General features: G+C 44.9%; 1 protein-coding gene across 6 annotated transcripts in view; it reads left to right on the top strand.

Moving 5' to 3' along the window:
- The window catches only part of LOC146966280 (partitioning defective 3 homolog), a 372,282-nt gene that overhangs the window by 101,528 nt on the left and 249,698 nt on the right, over window positions 1-21,056 (top strand). For all 6 annotated transcript variants that reach the window (XM_085762582.1, XM_085762580.1, XM_085762578.1 and 3 more), the window contains exon 3: window positions 18,493-18,667. In XM_085762582.1, coding sequence (XP_085618708.1) covers window positions 18,493-18,667 — 175 coding nt within the window. The remainder of the gene's footprint in view (window positions 1-18,492; window positions 18,668-21,056) is intronic.

Here is a 21,056-nt window from a genome sequence, read left to right as displayed (position 1 = left end):
GAGCTGTAAAATGAAGGAGGAAAAAACATCACGAAACTGCACCCAGAACCAAACACTCTGCTTTTACTTCATTAGAGAACTATCTCAGTGTAACTTTATCCGTCTAATCTCAAAGGTTGAGCCAAATATTTTACAAAGTTTGGATCTGTGGAGGGGATTATCGTGTATTTACCTCACGCTCGGCTTGGACACAATTATCAGCAGCCACTGTCTTCCTCCCGATCATTAGGCCGACCAACAGTAGTCTCAATTCCCAGCCCAGTGTCTTAAATCCCCTTCCTGCCGTAAGTGGCCATGTTTCCTTGTTCTAATTGCATCCAGCCGGTCGGTATCAGACCTGAATGACTGTCTAGGTGTTAATTGGTTTGAAGGACTGCTAACAGGAGAGAAACTGCAGAAAGGTGAATTAGGACGGTGCATGTGGCCCATAAATAGCGCAGTGTGGCCTGGCTGCTGCTGTCATGCCTTGTTTAGAGGTGTTCTGGCTTATGTTGTCCATTAGGTGGCCTTGGAGAAAACACACACACACACACACAAACACACATGTTCTTGTGTTTTGCCCTCCTTAAAAGTCCATATGTAAGTCTAACGGAGATGTATCGTAACTCCACTAAACTTAGATTTACTGGTAGCAGCTTATCGGATTTTCCACAGCCAGTTGGACATCTGTGCCCTTAGAAATCCTGTTAAAATAAGAAAAATGCACCCACACATTCACTCTATAGGAAAATCTGCTCCGTCTGCCAATGACTCTTTACTCCCCCACGGTTGCCAGAGTCGCCCTCTTCCATATAGCCACACAATTAATTCATAAAATCTTCTATAAAACATGAGCTGGGGGTGGAAACATGGTTACACATCTCATGGAAAGCTCCCATTTGGCCACCTCTGCTCGTCTCCGACTGCAAAAGAAACATCTCAAATGCTTCGCTTGCATCCGACCGTGACCGTTTCAGATACAGGGCCAGGGAAATAAGGCGGTTTAAATAGCCTGTTTAGATGACTGACATTATAGAGTTGTTGTTAGAGGGCAGTGTTATGGAAAAACGTCTGGGCAGCCATTGCTGTTAGATCTTCCAAGTGGCACATTATCCAAACTCTTGGAACCGTGTTTCATCAACATCTTTAGTACTGGGTTGAGTGTTGACTCCAAAGCTGGAGCTGAAATAAAAACTTCTTTGAGAACGACCTTAACAACAACTGAAGTTCATCCTTGTTCATCGCCTCTTCAACAACTCTGCCAAAAAAAAAAAAAGAAAAACCTTTAAATTTCCGGCAGAGTGCTCTTGTGGAGGAGCTCAGCGCTTGAAATACCGGCATGAAAAGCAAAGTTCGGCCTTTTCAGTGTCTGGTTAACAGCTTTACTTCAATGTCGTCAAAAAGATTTCCTCCCCAGAAGTCATGTTCTCTGTAACCTCGGCAAAATATGGCCAGGTTTTACATGCACTCGGATTTCCCAATTGCTTTCTTAACAAGTGTCACGAGTGTCAGAGGCTGACTGTTTTCCTGCTGAGAAATCTGCTGATTTTGTTCCTTGAAAGCTACGGCTTACACATCTTCTGAAGGGGGAGATTATGCTCCTGGGAGGCTTTCTGTTGCACCTCCAGACACTTGCCGCCTAACCCGTCTGCCAAGGCCTATTTTCTACGCAGATCAGCTATCCACCTGCTAGGAGAGCTGACATTTTGGCTCCCGCTGCTGCATGCTCGCACTCTCCAAAAGGAGAGCCTTTGAGAACGGCTGAGGGGATTTGCAGCTGTGTACAGCGGAGGAGAACCTGGATCTCCAGCTGGTGTTGGCATGGAGGTTGTAGTGAGCAGGGCAGCGTCGCTCTGGCCGGTAACACAGGACGGAGAGTGAATGAAGATCTGAAGCTCTTTCTTTGGGCACTTTATTTTGCTCTAATGCTGCGTGCTTCAGCAGATGAGCCACTGGAGAAGCCTTTGTTTGCATTTTCATGTTTCACTTACCTTCATCAGTTCCTAAAATTAAAGATTAGAGTCTGCTTTTATCTAGTGGAAAAAAAAAAAATAGTGCAACTACACTGAATACTGTCATTCCCTGATACATATGTTGCCTACAAGTGATATCACTGAACTATACCCATCCTGAGGCCTTATAGAGTGCCTAAGCGGAAGCAGGAAGTAACACTCGCCATGGGACCTCAATACGGAAAAAATCCCCATGTAAGTGAACGGGAGTCAAAATTTTATTTTGTGATCCGATTGAATTGTGCCATGAGAGAAAATATATGACCTCTACCTATTTAAAACATAATGTTTCATGCCGAGAAATCAGCAGTTTGTTGTAAAACTATTGTAAAATAAAATTCTGAAAAATCTGTAACCAGAAAGACTACAGGTCGCGTAGGTGACGTCACACACCGCATGCTGCCCTTTCCTTTTATGTATTTTCTGTGGGACACCCGATCTGTAGTCCGTAGAGCGGTCTTCACACAAAATACATTCTTCCGTTGCCCTTTTATGACAAACTGCTGATTTTTTGGCATGAAACACAATGTTTTAAACAGGTAGAGGTCATATATTTGTCTCATGACACAATTCAATCGGATCACGAAATAAAATTTTGACTCCCATTCACTTACATGGAGATTTTTTCCGAATTGAGGCCCCATGGCAACATTATTTCCTGCTTCCGCTTAGGCTCTCTATTCTAAACCACACTGCCTCATATCCAAGTCAATACCTGTTTACCCATAAATAAAACGTCCTCTCTAAAGCTGTTTCTCACAAGTTCAGAAGAATAATCACTTCCTCTCCTGCTCTCTACTCTGTGTCAGCGGCCGACTGCTGCAGCCATGTCAGTCTAATAGAGCCACAAATGAACTGTGAGGCTTCAGCGGAGAAGCTCATTTATCTCTCAATATTCAGACGATGAACTTTAACCATGACTGGTCGCTAAAAGAAAAAAGTCAAACCCCCCCTGAGATTGGCCAATTCATATACTTGATTTGTGAAAAAGAGACATTTTGAGATGATAAGTGAACGGTACAGTGAAGAGAGGAGAGACCTGTGGATCTGGTTTGACAGAGTGAACACTGGAGACAGACGGAGATGAGACAGGAAGATGAAGCTTGGACAGAGAAGAGAAGAGAATACGAGGTTGTAGAAGAAGTGCAGAGCGTCTCCTCTCCGCCGGTGTGATCCACCCACTGATTTACATTCATGCCACCGTATGTGAGTCGACACGAGCTCGCTCCGCCGTCCTGTGAAGTGTAGATCTTTATTTTACCTCTCCATCTCACTCTCTTTATCTCCCTCTTCATCCCCCACGGCTGAAAATCTCTCTGGTATAGCCCTCTGAGTTCTAGGTGAGCACGAACAGTTAGATGTTTTCTTTTTTTTTTTCTGTGTGTGTGTGTCTGTGTGTGCAGGGAGTTCTGCCAAGTTGTGTGTTGTGTATGAGATGGATTTCGCCTCCAGGCTGATGATACTCTCACAACTTCTCTGAAACTCAGGGCCAAGTCTTGACGTATATTATCTGCAATGACCTTACTGACAACACATGGATGAGTTGAGTGAGTTCTTATAATTATCTCGTCTTTTGATCGACACTTTTAACTGACAATCACGGCAAAGTGCCACCGGTAAATCACGACTGGATCCGTGTTGCCAAAATATGAGAATAAAGCAGCGGCAGAGCGGCAGATGTTGACGGGTCTGAACTCGGAGGTCGGAGCAGGTAGATGCACAGACATCTGTGTGTCTGGAAAGAGTTAGAGCGCCGAGGAAAGAGGAGACAGCAGTTAACAGTTGCTGTGGTCTGCCCCGTGGCCCCGACTTGTCATCAACACTGCCAATTAAGTGCTGATTAAGAGGTGGAGCCGGATCGCAGACAACACACGACTCGCTGCCAAGACCCCGACCATGCCGCTCCTCCACCCACCGGCCCTAAAACTCCAGACCACACAGAGGAACTGTCTGTCAAACTTTAAAAAAGACATATTACTCACATTTATACTGAGACAAGGAGCAAAACGTCACATTTGATGATAAAACATATAAGTTTAAAGGGTTATTTCACTGTTTCCGCCAAATATACAAAGCACAACAGCAGGGAAGCACACATCCTGTTCATAAAGTGACGAAAAAGCCCACAAAATAAGCTGATCTGAACTTTTTATGGTGTTGAATAACCTTTATTGTCCATTCAAAGAAGGCTGAAGTGGATTCTAATGAATACAAAGTGTTTCAACCTATTTATGTGTAATTGTCCTAAAATGTCCAGATTCAACTTCAACCACTAAGTTTTAAAATCACTTAAAACACTTAAAAAGTGAGGAAGGAGAGAAAGTTTTTTTTCTCCTCCTGATTCATTAACATTGTCAAATTGCACTTTTGACAGGTTATTTAAAACCGGGGCTAAGAAAGGTGAGATTCTGAAATTCAACACTCGACTTCGGTGTAAAGATATTCTCCCGACTGCAGCGCTCTCTCACCTCCTCCTGACACTTCAAAACCCCCCTCATCCCTCCTCCGCCGCCTCGAATCAGCGTGCACTCTGTCAGGCTCAGGGCCTCGGATTTGCCCCCTTCCAGTCTTCAACCTCCACACACCGGCTCAGCCCAGATCCTCAGCTCGGCTCAGCGCAGCCCAGCACAGCTTCTCAAGGTCGGGCCAAGGAGAAAGTGCAGAAAAAGCAACTCTTGCCATCTGTTTTATTTCTTGCGGCCCGAATCACGTGTTGTACTACTGACCAGGTATATGAGCAGCTTTAGAAGAAAAAGAGAAAGTCAGATATTTCTCTCTTTTATCAGTGTGACGTTGTTTTTCTGGTGTCACTTGTTTTCACAGCTGGTGTGAGAAACGCTGCCGCCGACTTCGCCCGACATGGTTGCGTTATTTGTTTTGACGGAGGTCGGCGTGGGCACTGATGGATGCTTGAGAAAGTGCCCCCACTCAAAAAAACCCAGTAATAATACCCCGTATCCTCAACCAATTAGTCTTCCTCCTGCATATCTGACAGCCACAGAGTTCCCCACTCAAACATAAATATTGTTCCATGCTCCAGTCATGGGAACACTCTGGCCTCTCTGCAGTGTCACCCTCCCTCCCCAAGGTTGCAGAGTCAAACTAACTAGTCCCCCCCCGTCCCCTCCTCCTCGTCCTCCTCACCTCCTCGCCTCACGCAAACTAACTGCCCCACTCGGCCGTGACATCTTCATCTATCACAGCCTTGATAAGGGCTTTCTTTAATTACACCCTCCTCTCCACCCGTGGATCTGTATCTCTTTTCCCTCTCTCCCTCTAACAGACTCCCATCCATCCATCCATTCTTAAAGATCTTCCCCTCCCAGCGAAGGCTATAGCGTGTCACTGTCCCAATGCTCGGGACTCGGTAAGTCGATCCAACAGGAAATCAATAGCAGGGCCTAATGCTGAATAATTGAGGTTACGGGAGTTCAGCAGCACTCCCCAGACGTACACCCCCCCACCCCCGCCGTGTAACCTCCTATTATGCACAGGGTGGGGCGCTCCGTGTCCTCGTGTCCCTTCTCTCACACCGAGTGTACGGACGCATTTGTTTGAGTTACTGAGTGTTTTAACAGTAGAGCGCTCCGTCGGCTCGCTGCTCTTAGAGCTTATTAGTAGCAATGGTGGATTTACTGCCCTGAAGTTAAAGATACAGAGCATCTCTTGTACATGTGAGAGAAGTGTGTGTGTGTCTGTGTGTACACAAACTGATTTCCTCAACATCTCAAAGCCACATTTCTCCTCTGTTGCCGGAGCATGCTGCAGAAAGCGGTGGGATATACCAGGAGGCAGCACAGCTTCTTGCGAGGTACTTAGAGAGTGACATGCACTAGAGGGCACAAGCTGCCCGACTAAGACTCAAACTTCCAGTCAGGGGGGGGAAAGGTTAGAGGAGGTGGCCCTGTGTTCAATAGGCTGTTAGGAGACGGAGCGGAGAGGAGCTGCAGTGTTTCACCTCCCTGATGAAAGGTTAAAAAGAAATCCATGGTGAAGTGTTTGATTCAGGGGCAGAAGGAGTAGTTTTGTCATCTGTGACTCACACTGTCAGTTTGGCACAGTGAAGAATCTGAAAACTTTATTGTCTGTCATAACATACATTTTTCTTTAATGTGGCTTAGACATAAACCAATCAATAGACAGTGTATATTCCTACAAACAAGTGAAAAACCAGCATAAAGAAGTATAGCTTTAAAAGTTAATTCCTGTCCGAGATGTTTCTGTCTGTTTTCCACTTTGCTGCATCTTGTCTATTGTTAGAGGCTTCTTATAGACTCTGCCACCATGTGAAGCAGCAACACAAACTAACACACACTCCTCCACATGAAGCCAGAACCTCAGAGCCAGAGGAGCTGAGCTCAGTGAAGCGTTTCACTTCAACTTTGTCCTAAATCTGCCTCCCTCTCCTCTCCTCCCAAGTGTTCGGCTCCACTCTGATGTAGCGACTGTGAAGGCCATGGCACATTTTTCATACTCATCAAACCATCAGTGATCCGTCAGACCTTACGGATCATGCCCGTCCATCAGGATGCAAATATTTCCTCACTGGATAAAGGTGATCGCTCAGAACAACGGTGTCCTGATGTGCAGTGACCCGTCACCTCGTGGACCTGCTGAAGTCTTTTTTTTTCCCCCGTCGTCCACCTGAAGAGAGTGACGGATGACTCATTTGCCGACATCACCTTTTTTTTTTTTTTTTCTGTTTTTGCACCACTGATCTCTCAAATGTGCATTCATCTTTGTAATGAGGATTTTATGCACTGCAACCCTTCCATAATATCCCTCTCTGTGTAACTGTTGACACACTGTTCCTGCTGACACAGTCTGAGCACGTCCTGCTTTGACCTTCTCGCTCACCTGGGTCAGAGTCGCTGCTCTGTTTTTCCTCCTATAGCACCACTATCATGGTCTGAGCTCAGTATTAGGGCTGTCAAAGTTTTTATTGCGTTACTGGTTATTTAATTAAAGGTGTTCAGAAATGGCCGTTTGTCCTGTTTGTCGCGCCTCCTTTTCACGAGTTGCCGCACGAGTTTACCCGAGTAAGGCAAACTAATTTGATTGGTCGTTATCAAGCGGGCGGGATATTCAATGTTTGGGGCGAGACCGAGCTCAGTGTGTGTGTCTCAGACGTTTGATTGACAGATGACGGATCCAATATCAGTGGCTGATGAATCGTGAGCAACGTGACACATAATTTGTGTGCCTGCATTATCCAATGCGAACAAAAAATACCCCATTTTCATCCCGGATTTACTCGAAAATAGAATTTTTTTTACAAAGTTTGGGCTACATCATCTGATAGATGAGTTAATACATTAATTTTATGACCCATAGTGGAATCAAATTCATTTTTCTTTTCTGTACACCTTTAATGCAAATAATTATTTTATTGCACTTTAATCTTTTTTATTAGAGAAATTAGTTTTTTCATGAGGAATTAGTTTGAAGTTGGATATTCAACACTATAGACATTCACTCTGGATCTAGTGGTGTCTACCTCCTCCAAAATTAAAGAGAATCACAATAGAAAAAATTACACTAAATTAGTCTAATGTAGGACTGATGTGATCATTGAAAATGTATTATTAATTTATTTTAAATAATTATTTCAATATTGGATAAATAATGTTTTCTTTTCAATAGCTTCCAAGTTATGTGACCTATTGTCCCCAAACCAAGGTAGACTGGTCTAACCGCTCTAGATGAACAAGACACACCACTACTGTATATGGTGCTTTAATGGTTATTCTATTTTATATGAATATTTGTAGGGGAAAAACATGCTTTTTTTCCCACTAGCTTCCAAGTCATGTGACCTAGTGACCCCAAACCAATGGAGAATGATCTAACTACTTGAGACGAACAAAACACCCCACTTTATATGGTATTTTAATGCTTATTCTATTATCTATGAATATTGTTATGCAGTGCGCCGCCTAATAATGTCACAGAAAACCCTGCATATGTTTTTGCTCCTCCTGTTCCTTCAAAACTTGTTCCTTTTCTGCTCTCTTTGCCATCTTCACTTGATTTTCACTGGTATTACATCACTGGGTGTTGCTTAGACTTTCCATTCATACTGCAACAACACATTACAATGAGTTTATGTTAATTCGAGCAAAACCCCCCCAAAAAACTCAGAAACAAGGCTGAGATTATTGTAATCGAAATTGCATAATGGTCCAAAAATGAAAAACAACCATTCACAGTATGATTTTGTTTGACATCGTAGAGCCACTTAGAGTTTTTCCTTTTGCTATCATGATAAGAAATGAGAATAAACTCTTCTTGCTCAGCGTTTTTTCACCCAGAGGATCAGCAGATGTGAACTGTTTAATTCCACCGTTTCCTTTAATTTGTCACCGTCTCTAACAGCAGATAAATGGGAGGCAAAAAAAAGAAAGAAGTGTTTCAGCTTTGTCATTAGCAGCTACATGTGTCTAAAGAGTTATGCAGAATGTGAGAAGCATCGATAAACACTTCACACACACACACGTCACACACACACTTGGGAAGGTGTTTTGTCTGTCGGGTTGTTCTTGTTGAGCACGCTGCTGTAATTGCTGTCTTGTAACGGAGCTCTCTGGATGTTCTCCTCTCTCACAAAGCGAGGCCTGCATGTTCCCTCACGGGCACAAAACTATTCCTTTGTCGTCTTCTCGTTGGTTCGGTGTGTTGGCGAGAGCATCCTCCTCCTCCTCCTCCTCCTCCTCCTCCTGCCTGTGTGTGTGTGTGTATCCCACTGACACACATAGACAACAGAGAAGGACAAGCATCCTGTCTCCTCCAGCTTCACCTCCTCTCCTCCTCGTCTCCTCTCCCTCCAGGCGGAGGCCACTCAGGCCTGCAGATGGCAGATAATGACAGTGGTGGTGTCCCCGCTGGCCACCGTGTGTGTGTATGTGTGTATACGTGTGTGTGTGTGTGGAGGAAGTGTGTGTCGTAGGTGTTGGCTCTGCCTCTGTTCAGCTCAGTGCCAGCAGTGGGGTGTTTAGCTCCACTTGGCCAACTCCTTACTGGCTGCATGGGTGAGTGGGTCACTCAACACTTGACTGGTGAACCAGCGGCTGACGCACAAGTCAATACATACAATACACAAACTGACTCACTGGTCTGACCGGTATACGAGCAGTTTTGTACCCGACAACTGAACTGATTGGGTTCAGATGTATTTAAGGACGTCTGTTGTGCAAAACTGCAACAGAAAAACACCTTTGTTCAAATCAAGTTGCACAACATGAAAATAAAAGAGAAGGTTTCTTGATCTCAACCGAATCAAAGATAATTAAAACCAAAAAATGCTATATGTGTTCAAAGTAAACAACGATTCTTGCAAGAACTGTATAATTGCTTGTCCATAGTCCATGTCTACTATTTCCATGGCCTCACTTCTCCCGTCCATCACTCCACATATGCATAGAAAACATTATTTTGCATTTTTCTTCATCTTCCCTGAGAGTTTCCTTCAGCTGCTCCCTCAGACCCGTCGCCTTCACTTTACTCTGTGAAACAAAACACAGAGACAAATTATCCTCAGTCGGTACAATTAGAGGTTCACTGTTGCTTGGGATCTAATTACTATCTGTTCACTTTGTCCTGCTTGTTGATAAGGAGTGTGAATCAGTGAAAACCAAAGCCGATCAAAGCTTGAATCAAATGAAATTTCATTATTGGATGAATTAAACCTGAATGCACAGTGCAGAGAGAGGCGGTGTTATTCATTTATTTATTTATTTTATTCTTTCATCAGCAGCGATCTGCTTTCTGCTGTTGCTTTCAGTCGAGGTTTTTTATTTTGAAGTCTGTTTCACTTGAGTTCAAAGTGATTCCCACTGAATATAAAGTAGCGTCTGCGTATCCACACACAAGCCTGTGTTGTTGGTCCGTGGCCCCCCGGGCGAACAGGCAGCTCACCCCGCGGGGGGACGTCCCAGGTGTGAAGCAGTCAAGGTCACCTCGGAGGACGACCAACGTCCCAATCTAGGGACAATAAAATAACCTGAATCCCTCCTGTTATATTGTTATGTGGTTTTATTTGTATCCATATAGGTTGATGGTGTGGCATACAGCTCCCAGAGAGAGTGATTTACAGTAGAAATCCACACTCTTGGTGGTTTTCTAGGTCAGTGTTTGTGTTTAATTTTCTTTTTTTTCAATCATGTGTCAAGAAAGGTCTCATTTCTCTGCAATATTAAGCTTTTGGTATCATCATTTCAGAATCAAAGAGAAAATGTTCTTCCTTTAAGTCTTTTCAAAGATACTTTAGAGTGGATTTTAATGCGATAGCAGTCAGAGTTCGCAATCTTAAAGCGTACATACTTGTGGTTAATGATCGGCCTTGTTAAAGCTATGAAACACCTGATTTCCATCCGCCTCGACTACAGAGGGATGTATGGCCTTGTCAAGGATACGATCCTCCCTCTCTGTCTGCTCTACTCCACTTTCTGCTCCTCATTCCCTCCATCTCTTTCCACCAGGGAGGCCTTAAATGTTTGAAGCCTTTTCTTTTTTCTCTCACCCCTCTCTCCCTCTCTCTTTCTCTCTGTCTCTCCCTCTCTCCGAGCCAAGGTCCCTGAATGTGGACTTTTTAATTACTCTCTCCTGGCTTTGTGCATAACCAATGAAAGATTGAAGGGCACTTCCCCTCTGAAAGGCACTGTTAGAATATGGGTTTTTCTAATGCCACCGCCTTGGGAGAGGAATACTAATACACAAACTGTGACTTTTTTTGTGCTTTTGTGTGTGTTTTTGCAGTTTGTGTGTGTGTATATGGGTGGGTGGGTTGCGCATATCACGTATTCATATTTGCCTATGTGTATTTTGGAGCTTCAGCCCCCTAGACAGACTGTCTGGCCGTTGTTTTGCATGTGAATCAAGGCAGGGGGAGGAAATGCATTATTAGATTGGGTGGGTGGATGAAGACTGTGAGAGCAGGTAGGTTCATTGCATTGATTAGATTTTTCCTTAAGACCAGTTTTGAGGGTGCAACTCCTCAAGGTGCCCCCAGCATTTCAAGTTGGCATGGAAATCAATGCAGGACGCCATAAACAAACAATTATATATGACCACGCATCAGTAAAACGTCCGTCAAGGCAACGGAAAGAGAATATTCTCCACTTGTGAATAGAAAAGTAGAAATGAGCACATGTCTGTGCAGGCTGAATGAGGAAAAGGATAATTAATATGATTACATTTATAGAAAAAAAAAATGTCGAGTCGTTGATGGAGCGAGATTAGCTCAGCATTATTCCATGTGTCTGCTCGGTGTTAATTAGTGTCAGGTGATTGATGGTAATTTAGCCCATCAAGGTCAGAGGATGCTCGTCGTCGTGTTTCCTGCCTTCTCCTCCTTGGACACCCACCGTAATTGCTTTCATGGACGTGTCACCGTTTCTCTCACTCCTCTTCCTCTCACGCTCGCAATCCTTTTTGTGTTTCTTCAATTAAGTGTTACCTAATTCCCACCACGGTTGAAAAAGTGTTGACTTGTACATATGACCGTGGGCCGGGGGGTTATGATGAGGTATTAATATACATGACGAGGTGAGGGTGTGTGTGTGTGTGTGTGAGTGTAGCAGACAGTAGTAGCAGTAGTTGGGATTTTCCCTCCTGTCAGCACTGCATAGGTAGCACACGCTCACACACCCGCTCGCTCGCACACGGTGTCTTGATATGTGTGAATTCATTTTCTCCAGAAATCTTCAAAGGCCGGGGACGAGAAACTTGGCCGAGTGGATTTCGAAAGGGATGAGTTTCTAATCTGGTTAAACTTTGCTTGCTCTGTATATTTTCTCACTGCCTCTTCACCCATTCTTTCTTTAACACCCCTACTTTTTTTTTTTTTTTTCATACTTCTCCCAGCAGTGAATTCACCTCCACGCGCTGCTCCGAAAGAAACGATGACTTCATGATTTAGTGAGAACAGCAGCGTAAACCAATCTGAGGACTCTGCGTTTGCTTGTTTTGGGATTATACTGCTTTAAGCCTGTCATCTCCCACCCTCCTCCCCCTCCTCCCCTTCCTCCCCCCTCCTCACCTCACACATCACTGCTGTTATAAACGGCAGGATGTATTCCATGTGTTGCAGCATCTTTTACACATTACATTTACTTTGCGGCGTGTGTCATCATTTCAGGTCTTTGCCTTTGCAAACCTCTGGGGCGCTCCTCCTCGTCCTCCTCCTCCTCGTCCTCGTCCTCCCGTTGCATCAACCCCCATGTGACAGCACCTGAAATATGCATAGTGCGCCTCTGAAGTGCTGCAGGGTGCCATTTGAGGGTTATTTGAAATGCTAGCGATGGCAGGCCCGGCCCGGCACGCTTCGGACCTGTTCTCTCTGAATATTTGATGGTTTTAATGAGCGGGAAAAAATACAGGACTAAGCACTTTGTTGGTTTCGCCCGACTCACGGTGTGTGAGAAATAATGGACGGAAGGAAGAGGATGAAATATTGAATGTATTGTGTGATACCTCTGCAGGAGGAGGAGGAGGAGGAGGAAGAGGAAGAGGAGGGTTAATCCATTGTGATGTGCCGGAGGTCATGAAAAAGTTAAGATCCTGTTCTCTTCAGTCTAGGCTTTAAAGGGATAGTTCAACATTTTGGAAAATTGGCCCATTGCCATAATCCCTATAGTTTTAGGAGTAGGTTTGTTACCTTTATTTGTCGGTGCAAGCTATTTTTAGAACGGCGGAGCAGAGCCGTATGCTGCTCAGAGCTAAGCTACAGAGGCTCATGGGATTTCTTGGTTTCCCTCATCAAACTCATCAAATACACAATCCAACAACTCCAAAACGCTCTGGTGGACAAGTTGTGACCTGCACATTCACCACGCTATGAGATAGATAGTTGTTTTCGAGGTAAATTTACACAAAACCATTGATACACGTTCCTGTCAGGGGTAGTTTTTCATCAAGCACTCTCTGTATTTACCTCTAAAACAACTCTGTCTGGTAACGTTTAGTTATTATCTCATAGCGTGGTGAATGTGCAGGTCACAACTTGTCCACCAGAGCGTTTTGGAGTTGTTGGATTGTGCCAAAATGTTGAACTATCCCTTTAAAGGGAAATAAAAGAGCGTGTCACATGATCAGTTTGCATAGGTGATCAGAACTCTTCCTCTCTGATGGATGTGTAGGATCCGTGACTGATGGATGGAGCGGTTGAAGGGTGGATGGATGGGTGGAGTGTGGGTGAAGGATGGCGGCTCATGGCTATTACTCAACAAGTTCAGAGTCCTGGTGGAGTGAGTGGCTTCCACACTTTCCACTCTTACTGTACCTATAATAACTTTTCGGCCCCTGGTGCCCTCGCACCGAAATGATGATAAATGACGGGGAGGGGAGATGAAACCTGGACTGTTTGTTTATGTGTGTGTGCATGTGTGTGTGTGATGATACTGTGTGTTGAGAAGAGAAGATGTTACCTCATCCGTTGCATAACTTTGCATATTTTATTCATTATACCAATTAACATGGGAGCAAACAGAAGTGAGGGAGACATAAGGAGTAAATTCGGCTCATCCGTCTTTTCTTTAAGTTATAATCACCTCTTATTAGTCATGCTCCTGACTTTGAGCCGGTGGATATAAAGGGGGGGAAAGAAAAAGCTTCCGACAGACAAATGAATAAATGTTAATCTTGTTTTTCAAGGGGAGTTGCTGTTGCTCTGTGCGGCTATAAATATTCACAGCAGGACGCACTAGCGCCACTTCGGATGTGCTCTTTAATTGAAGGTGTGTATCGAGCGGGCAGGTTTCCCGCCGGTTGACTCGTGTCAGACGTCCCATCCAGCCGGCTGTGGAAAAGCTGTTGTGGCAGATATGGATTAGCGTCAGAGCGTCGCAGTGCAGGTATTACACGTCTCTGGTGGCACCGACTCCGATGCCGCCGCCGCCCCGCGACTACTAATAAACCTCCGTTGTCTCGGTGGACGCTTGGGGGGGGACGACTGTTTTGTACGACGGTGTGCCAGCCGTAATGCCTGGGCTCCCCCCGGCAGATCAGAGGAGGTGAAAGAGAAAGAGGAGGAGGAGGAGGGGGGTGGAGGATGAGAAGAGAGAAAAGAGATAGAGAGAGGTTGTCAAAACATCTCCTCATTCCCTCCTCAGCTGCTTCCTCGCCATCTCTTCTTCCACCGCTGCCTCGCTGCCAAAAGCCAGGAGCAGATCAAAGGAGGCCGACATGAAAGGAATCCCTGAGATTCTGTTTTTCAGTGCCCTTTCTCTCCCCGCTCGCTCTGTTACAGATATGGAAATGCTGAATCCCAAATACAAGCCTGTACCTCGGCTGCAGAGAATGCCCTGCCTCTGACTTTCTCTTTTTTCCCCCTTTTTTTTTTTGCTTCTCCTGCATCTCTCCCCCCTTCATCATCACGTCTTCTCTCTCTCTCTCTCTCTCTCTCCAGCAGCCCCTCAGGCTTCCAGGTAGATAGCGGTTGATTGGCAGCTGCTGTGACAGTCAGTGGAACCGGCTGAGAGTGGATGAGTGTCAGCCTTGCTCCGGGGGCTTAAGGCAGCAGCAATGTTGTAGCTCCCTGCTGGAGAGAGAGAGAAAGAGAGATGGAGAGACAGAGAGAAAGAGAGGGAGAGAGGCCCATGAAATAAGACTCAGTCACTTCTTCTCTTCTCCTCGCTTCTCTCAACTGAAGCAGGTAGGAGCTAAATAGGTTTTTCAAATTGCTCCCGAGTTTATCCCGAGACTGGAAACTGGAACATTTCCTCAACTCACATCCTGTCATGTGTTCTCTCTCTATCTCTCTCTCATCCCTCCTTTCCTACCTTTTGGTTTCGATATATCTGTGTGTTTATTGTAGGTTGTAGCATCTTGTTATTCACATTTTTTTCCCCACCGCTTCACTCGCTCCCTCATATCTGCTCTGAATCCTCATTCTCAGCTGTCACGCTACTTGACAATTAGCCATGCTGCTCCCGTCTGTGCATCACTTTAAAAAAAAAAAAAAAACTTTTTCCCTCCTTTTGAAAAACTTCTGAGCACAACTCGACGCCCGCCCGCCGTACAGCAGCCACAGGGGGAAAGTGTGAGAATGAAGGAGCAAAGAAAAAAATTGAAACGTGAAATCGTCTCAGTTCTAAGTGGCTGTGACCAATTCCCCGGATGGAGGGGAGAACGTTTGTGTGATGGCTTTTTTTGCTGTGTTTGCTGCATGCGCCTCCTGAGCTCTGTCACCGTCAACAGCGAGGATTGTGTCAGTTTTCCCTCCGGCCAAAGCGAGCCCACTTCTCCACGGGAGGAAACTCACAGAGAGGCACAGACACCAAATCTCTGCAGAAAAGAGAGGGAGACGCCCAGCTTTAAGATGTTCTGCAGGCGATGACGAGTGTTGATGATGATGATCAATACACAAGAAGGTTTATGTCCCAAACACCTGGCCACATCTGGAAGTAGTAACTCAGTGAGCATCATTACTGGAACCGACTGATAAACACATGAGCTTGTAATCTAGATCCTAAGAAACTTTTTAATTTTGCTCGGTTGAAATCTTCACCGCAGACTGAAATTAATATGATATGCATCAGCGCTACAGAGTTGATATGAATATGATGAAATTGTGGCAACACACTTGAAAATACTTTACAAACTACAACTTATTTTGAATAAAACTTGGGAGTCACTTGAACATACATACATGTCATAGAGACCTTCAGCAGTCCCTCCAGAAAAATGCAAAATCAGCCAAAGCCAATATGGTATGCAGGGGGTGGCATTCTTATAAAGGCGCCACATTTTTCATGCAAAAATCGCCAATTTTCACGCAAAATATGTTAATTTTTCTTGCAAAAAAAGTCATATTTCTATGCAAGAAGTTGAAAAAATTGCATGTTAACTTCACACAGGAGCAGCCATTTTCGCCATGTTGCTTTGGGAACATTATGAAGTGATGTTATCACGCTATGTAAGACAAAGATAAACGACAAATTTTTTGACCCGGGATGTTTTGTAAGTTTGAGCCATGTTTATTAGTGTAAGTGTTGAAATAAAACAACAGGAGAACTTACATATTCCTAGCTCTGTGATGTGGTACACTTGTTTATCATAGGAAGTCGTTATAAATTACTCTTTTTACATTAAGGTAGTAGTCCAGTCACAACAGGGTGTTGGGGGAATTACTTTTTTTTTTTGCAAATTCCTGCAGAGTTACTGCATAAAATTGCATAAATACCCTATCGCATTAAAAAAAAAACCCTTCCTCATAATCCAGGATTTTCTGCCTGCAACAATCGCAAAAAACCTCCGTCTATGACCTGAAAACTGATCAGCCAATCATTGTTCTTCTGTGACCACTAACAGGTACTTTGATTTCTCCGCTCTCCACTCAGATATTTCCGAACAGTGGGAACTTTCCCCGTCTCTTTGGGGTTGAGGGGGACGAACAAGCACTTTGAAGAGCCCATAAATATTGAATGTGGGATAAATGCAGTCCCATTTGATTCTGAAATGGAGGGTGTGTGGATGAGTTTAGCCCCCGAAACATGTCAGATATACCCACAGAGTGCTCTGGAGTGTCTGGTGAAAGGATGCATGGCGTAGCAAAGTGGACCTAATTAGAGGGATTTGGAATGTAGTTAAAAATGAATCACACTTCTCCACGACACCAACAACACTATTCACCACTTCTCTAAATGGGCAGCTGGCAGCACGGGGCTCGCCGGCCCGGCCTGCTAAATACTCATACCAACATATGAATGGGAGGCCTGATTACTTTGTCACTAATGATTCATTGGCTCGCACGTACACTCTGGCAGTGTAAATCCCTCCGGGGACGCCCCCCTCCTCCCCCCTCCCTCTATCGTCTGTGTTCACATAGCACTTCCTGTCGTCGTGGTCGCCACTCCTCAGCCAACACAGAATTTCATTTTTGAAGTTTGAGAACAAGTGTTAGTATCATACAAAGAAACCAAACATCAAAAGCTAGATTACCCCAATTATGTGAAGAAAGTGTGTGATTCAGGATCATTGCTGAGCCAAATTGATCAGTGGAGCACAGTTTGTACATGTGCACGGACACACACACACACACACACACACTTACACATAAGACAGCCTGCAGCACATTACCTTCTCAAACTGCCTGATTTCTTACATTAAGGCCTCCTTATTTTCTCGCGTTGCACATCTCTTTATTTCTCATTACCTCACTGGTGTACCCAGCACATTTCTTTTTTTTTCGATAAACCCTCACAACCTGAGGAATATAATTTCAAGATGGGATCGGAGTGTGATTAGAGTGAAATGGGTGAAGCCTTCGCTGATGGCGCTGCGTCTCACAGATGGCATTGGGACGGATGCGAGGAAACAGTCTGCTTTACTTTAATTGCGCAAAGCCAGCGTAAGAGACGTCGCTGTGAATTACAGCAAGAGCAAAAAAAAAAAAAAAACACACACACATGGGTATACTATACTCACACAGTGGAGGAATAAATTCAGATGCAGATACACAAACACATACACTCTTAAGCATCATCACCCCCCTCCTTCCTGTATAAGAAAAAAAAGCACAGGGGCTTCTAAACTTGTTTATATGCAGATTTGCCCGTGTTGGGTTGATGAAAAACAGCAAATACATGGAAAAACACTTGTGCTATTTTTACCCTCAGACAAATACGATGCAGGGAACACAAAAGCTGTTTGCTTCCATCGGCGATTAATGCTTCCTTTGTCGGCTGCTCCCTCCACATCCATGGCCTCCCATTTAACAGATTTGCAGGTCGCAAAAAAGACATAAAAAGGAACTCATCTCCAGTCTGTGATGTACATACTTTTTGTTCTGTGCATGAGGCTGTAACTGTACGACTGCTCTGTTTGGGAGGAATAAGAGGTTAATCTTCTTGTGAGAGGTTTAGTAACAGGCTGTGCTGGCAATGAAAACCACTTGGCACTGCTGCCTCCGCTCCACTATGGCAGGTTGTCTGCTTTCACTTCTCTCTGTCTCTCATCTTCAGCAGCTGATCTAACTTTACTCCAGAGAAAGATGAACCACAGTCCGGTGTTGCTTCTTCTACACCATAATCCAGACTGCTGTCTCTCTGGCTCTCTCTCTTGTTAAGTGGGTGACTTGGCTGCGGTGATGAGCAGTGTGTGTCAGACTGATAATTATGGGATGCTGCGGGGAGTTTCTCCCTACTATCTGGCCTGGGAAACGTGGCAACGTATCACCTTTGTGGGAATGGAGCAGCTGCTCGCTGTGGGAGCCAAACCTGGCAACCCGGAACATCCCACGAAACATGACTGCAGATGTTGCAAGATTAAACTGGATAGAGTGTGTGTGTGTGTGTGTGTGTCTTAAATCATGATTGAGTGCTTTATTTTGCATAGAACTGCATGGAGGCACAATACCTGAACCAGAACCACACTGTTGCAGTATATATAGTCCATGAGCACCCATTCATGAACAGTATGTCTGGACCACACGGTTAGAAATCCAATCTCACACACACGACTCACTCACTAATACATAAACCTGTGTTATTTCTTCTCTCTGCAGCTCATAGCCGTGTACGAGGAACAGGATCCACACAATGGAGGCGACGGCACCAGCGCCAGCTCCACAGGAACCCAGAGTCCAGACCCCTTCGCCAGTGACATGAGCTCAGTGTCGGCCTTCCAGCCCTACCAGACCGGCGGCGAGATTGAGGTCACGCCATCCGCCCTGCGATCCAGTGAGTCCAGTGATAAACTGTGGAGATAATGAAATTGATCTAGTTTTTAGTTAGAGATGCACATGTAGGAAATGTTAATTTCTATGTCTTAGGTGTTGTTGTATTGCAAGAAATTGCAGATTAAATAGATATTAATCAACATATTGTTGTAAAAATAACTTACATCTTACTTTAAAGGGACATTGTTTAACTTCTCCTGTTATCTATTCACGAAAATCGATTATTTGGTTCAAAAGTATGTTTTTCATTAATCAGTAACCCCCCCCATCAACAAACTGAAGTGTTCCTTTCAGCTCTGAATTTGCCGTTCATATCATTCATATCTACATGGAGCGGGTAAGCTCGGTGCTGGCTGCCATGTCGTGTTGCCATGTTTTTTTACGTTCAGTGGCAGCGTGACGGTAGGAAACCACGGAAACTCAGCGGAGACACCGGAGCTGTCGGCTCAGGTGGAGGTGGCGTCTGTGAAAAGTCACCGTAGTAACGCAGTGAGGAAGAATGGAGCGTTACACGGATGCTGCATTCACCTGCAGTCGGGCAGACGGCCGTCGCTAACAAACCAGATGTAATTTTACGACATCGCCATGACAACATATTGTCACGTGTATTGTTTTGCCTCGTGCTGACGGACCACTTGTTTACATAGAGGCTTGTTTATGCCGGTATGTACAGTGGCTGTCGTCTGTCTGCCGTCTGCCCAATTTCACGTGAATGCAGCATGAAAAACACGATTGAGTTGCTTGAGATATGCAACCGCAACGCTAGATGGGAGTAATTCCTACACAATGTACCTTTAATGGGTTGTCTGGGAGCTTGAGGTGAATTTTTTCTACCTTGTAAATATCCACTGGGCTCAGAGAGGAACGGGTCAGGGACATGAAAGTGTCACCTGAACCGTCTTGTGCATTAGAGCACTAAGTGATCACCATTCACTGAACGGCCTCTTCCTCTGGAGAACGGTAAACTGAACGCGTTCTTTTGCAGCTAATGAACGTGAACGTGAGCGTCCGGTGTCTGGTGCTGACTGTTCAAACAGCTCCTGGTGCTGCCGAGGTCAGTGCGTCAGTATGAGCATCTGAAGGACTGATCAGATTCCAGTCACAAAAGAAAAGAAAAGAATAGAAGACAAGAAAATCCAATTTTTATGCAAATTGTGTCCACTGGGTCTGAAACAACGAGTCCGAACATCAATGAATGAAGATCACAAGAAATAATTGAGAAAAGAAAACAGCAGCAGAGTTCCTCCAGCTAAGTAAAACAGTAGCTTTGGCTTGAATGTGAATCTCTGTCTGTGACTCAGACGCTGTAATCCAGTTAGTTTGTCAAGTGCCAGTTGTTGGCAGCATCTTCATATTGACAGACCAGAGGAGGTGAATACCGGGAAATATTTCCCCAAGTTGTGTGACTGTTTTGCATCTCCCAGGCTGTCAGCAGGCTGGATACGAGACAGAGGGATTAGAGGTCATCAAAACAGCTCTAATGAATTCATACCTGTGAGTCAGGGGACTTCTGTTTACACCTTTTTACTCAGTGACAGTGTGAACACACCTGAGACCGGGCCGGATGCATCAGAGTAAAGTTCCTCTGCTCTGCTGCAACTCGCAGGGCAGTGTCTGCTTTACTTGACATGCTTCAGGTGTATTGTGTGTGTGTGTGTGTGTAAGTGTGTGCGTCAGGGCTGTGCAGTGTGTCCACACAATGGCAGCGCACTGACTTAGACAGACAGGTAGGAGCTGAGACAACGGAAGGAGCTGAGACACAGTCAGATACTCAGTCATGCATGAGCAGGAGCACACATGCCAGAGCAAGTTGGACACACACACTCACACACACATAGATGGCGCACAACCAGGAAAATGGCACACACAAGTCAGTGACTCAGGTGGTGCTCATGTCCACATATTCACGTCCCATGAAGTGGAACCAGTGAGCTGATGCAGAGCTGTCTTCAACTTCAAAGGACACGCCGAAGACATTCAAAGCCAGAGCTCACATCACCAGCATGGACTCACACACACACACACACACACACACACACACACACACATACACACACAACCACACACACATACATGCACATGAGTGAGCAGTTGACTTGCCCCAGCCTCACATCCTAGCTTCTCTCAACTCGCCTGCTGGACTGTGGAGCTTTATGGAAATTCCTGGGCATGATGCAACTGCATTGGTAAACTAGTAACACCGAGCTGTGCAGGTTAGTTCGAACCTGTCTGACCTGCTGCCTCAGATAAACCCACAGTCTTTATATATATATATTTTTTAATCCCCCACACCAACAAAGATTCATAACTAACTCTGGTCAAACAGTGTGTGTTGGAGAGGATGAAAGTAGAACTAGACTTTAAGGCTGTGATGGAGGCCGGAGTAGAGA

The sequence above is a fragment of the Trachurus japonicus genome, chromosome 20 (assembly GCF_045865225.1).
Source record: "Trachurus japonicus isolate A0001 chromosome 20, Traja_1.0".
Lineage (NCBI taxonomy): Eukaryota > Metazoa > Chordata > Actinopteri > Carangiformes > Carangidae > Trachurus > Trachurus japonicus.
Note: the sequence above shows the minus strand (reverse complement) of the source record. Positions and strands in the feature narration are given on the sequence as shown.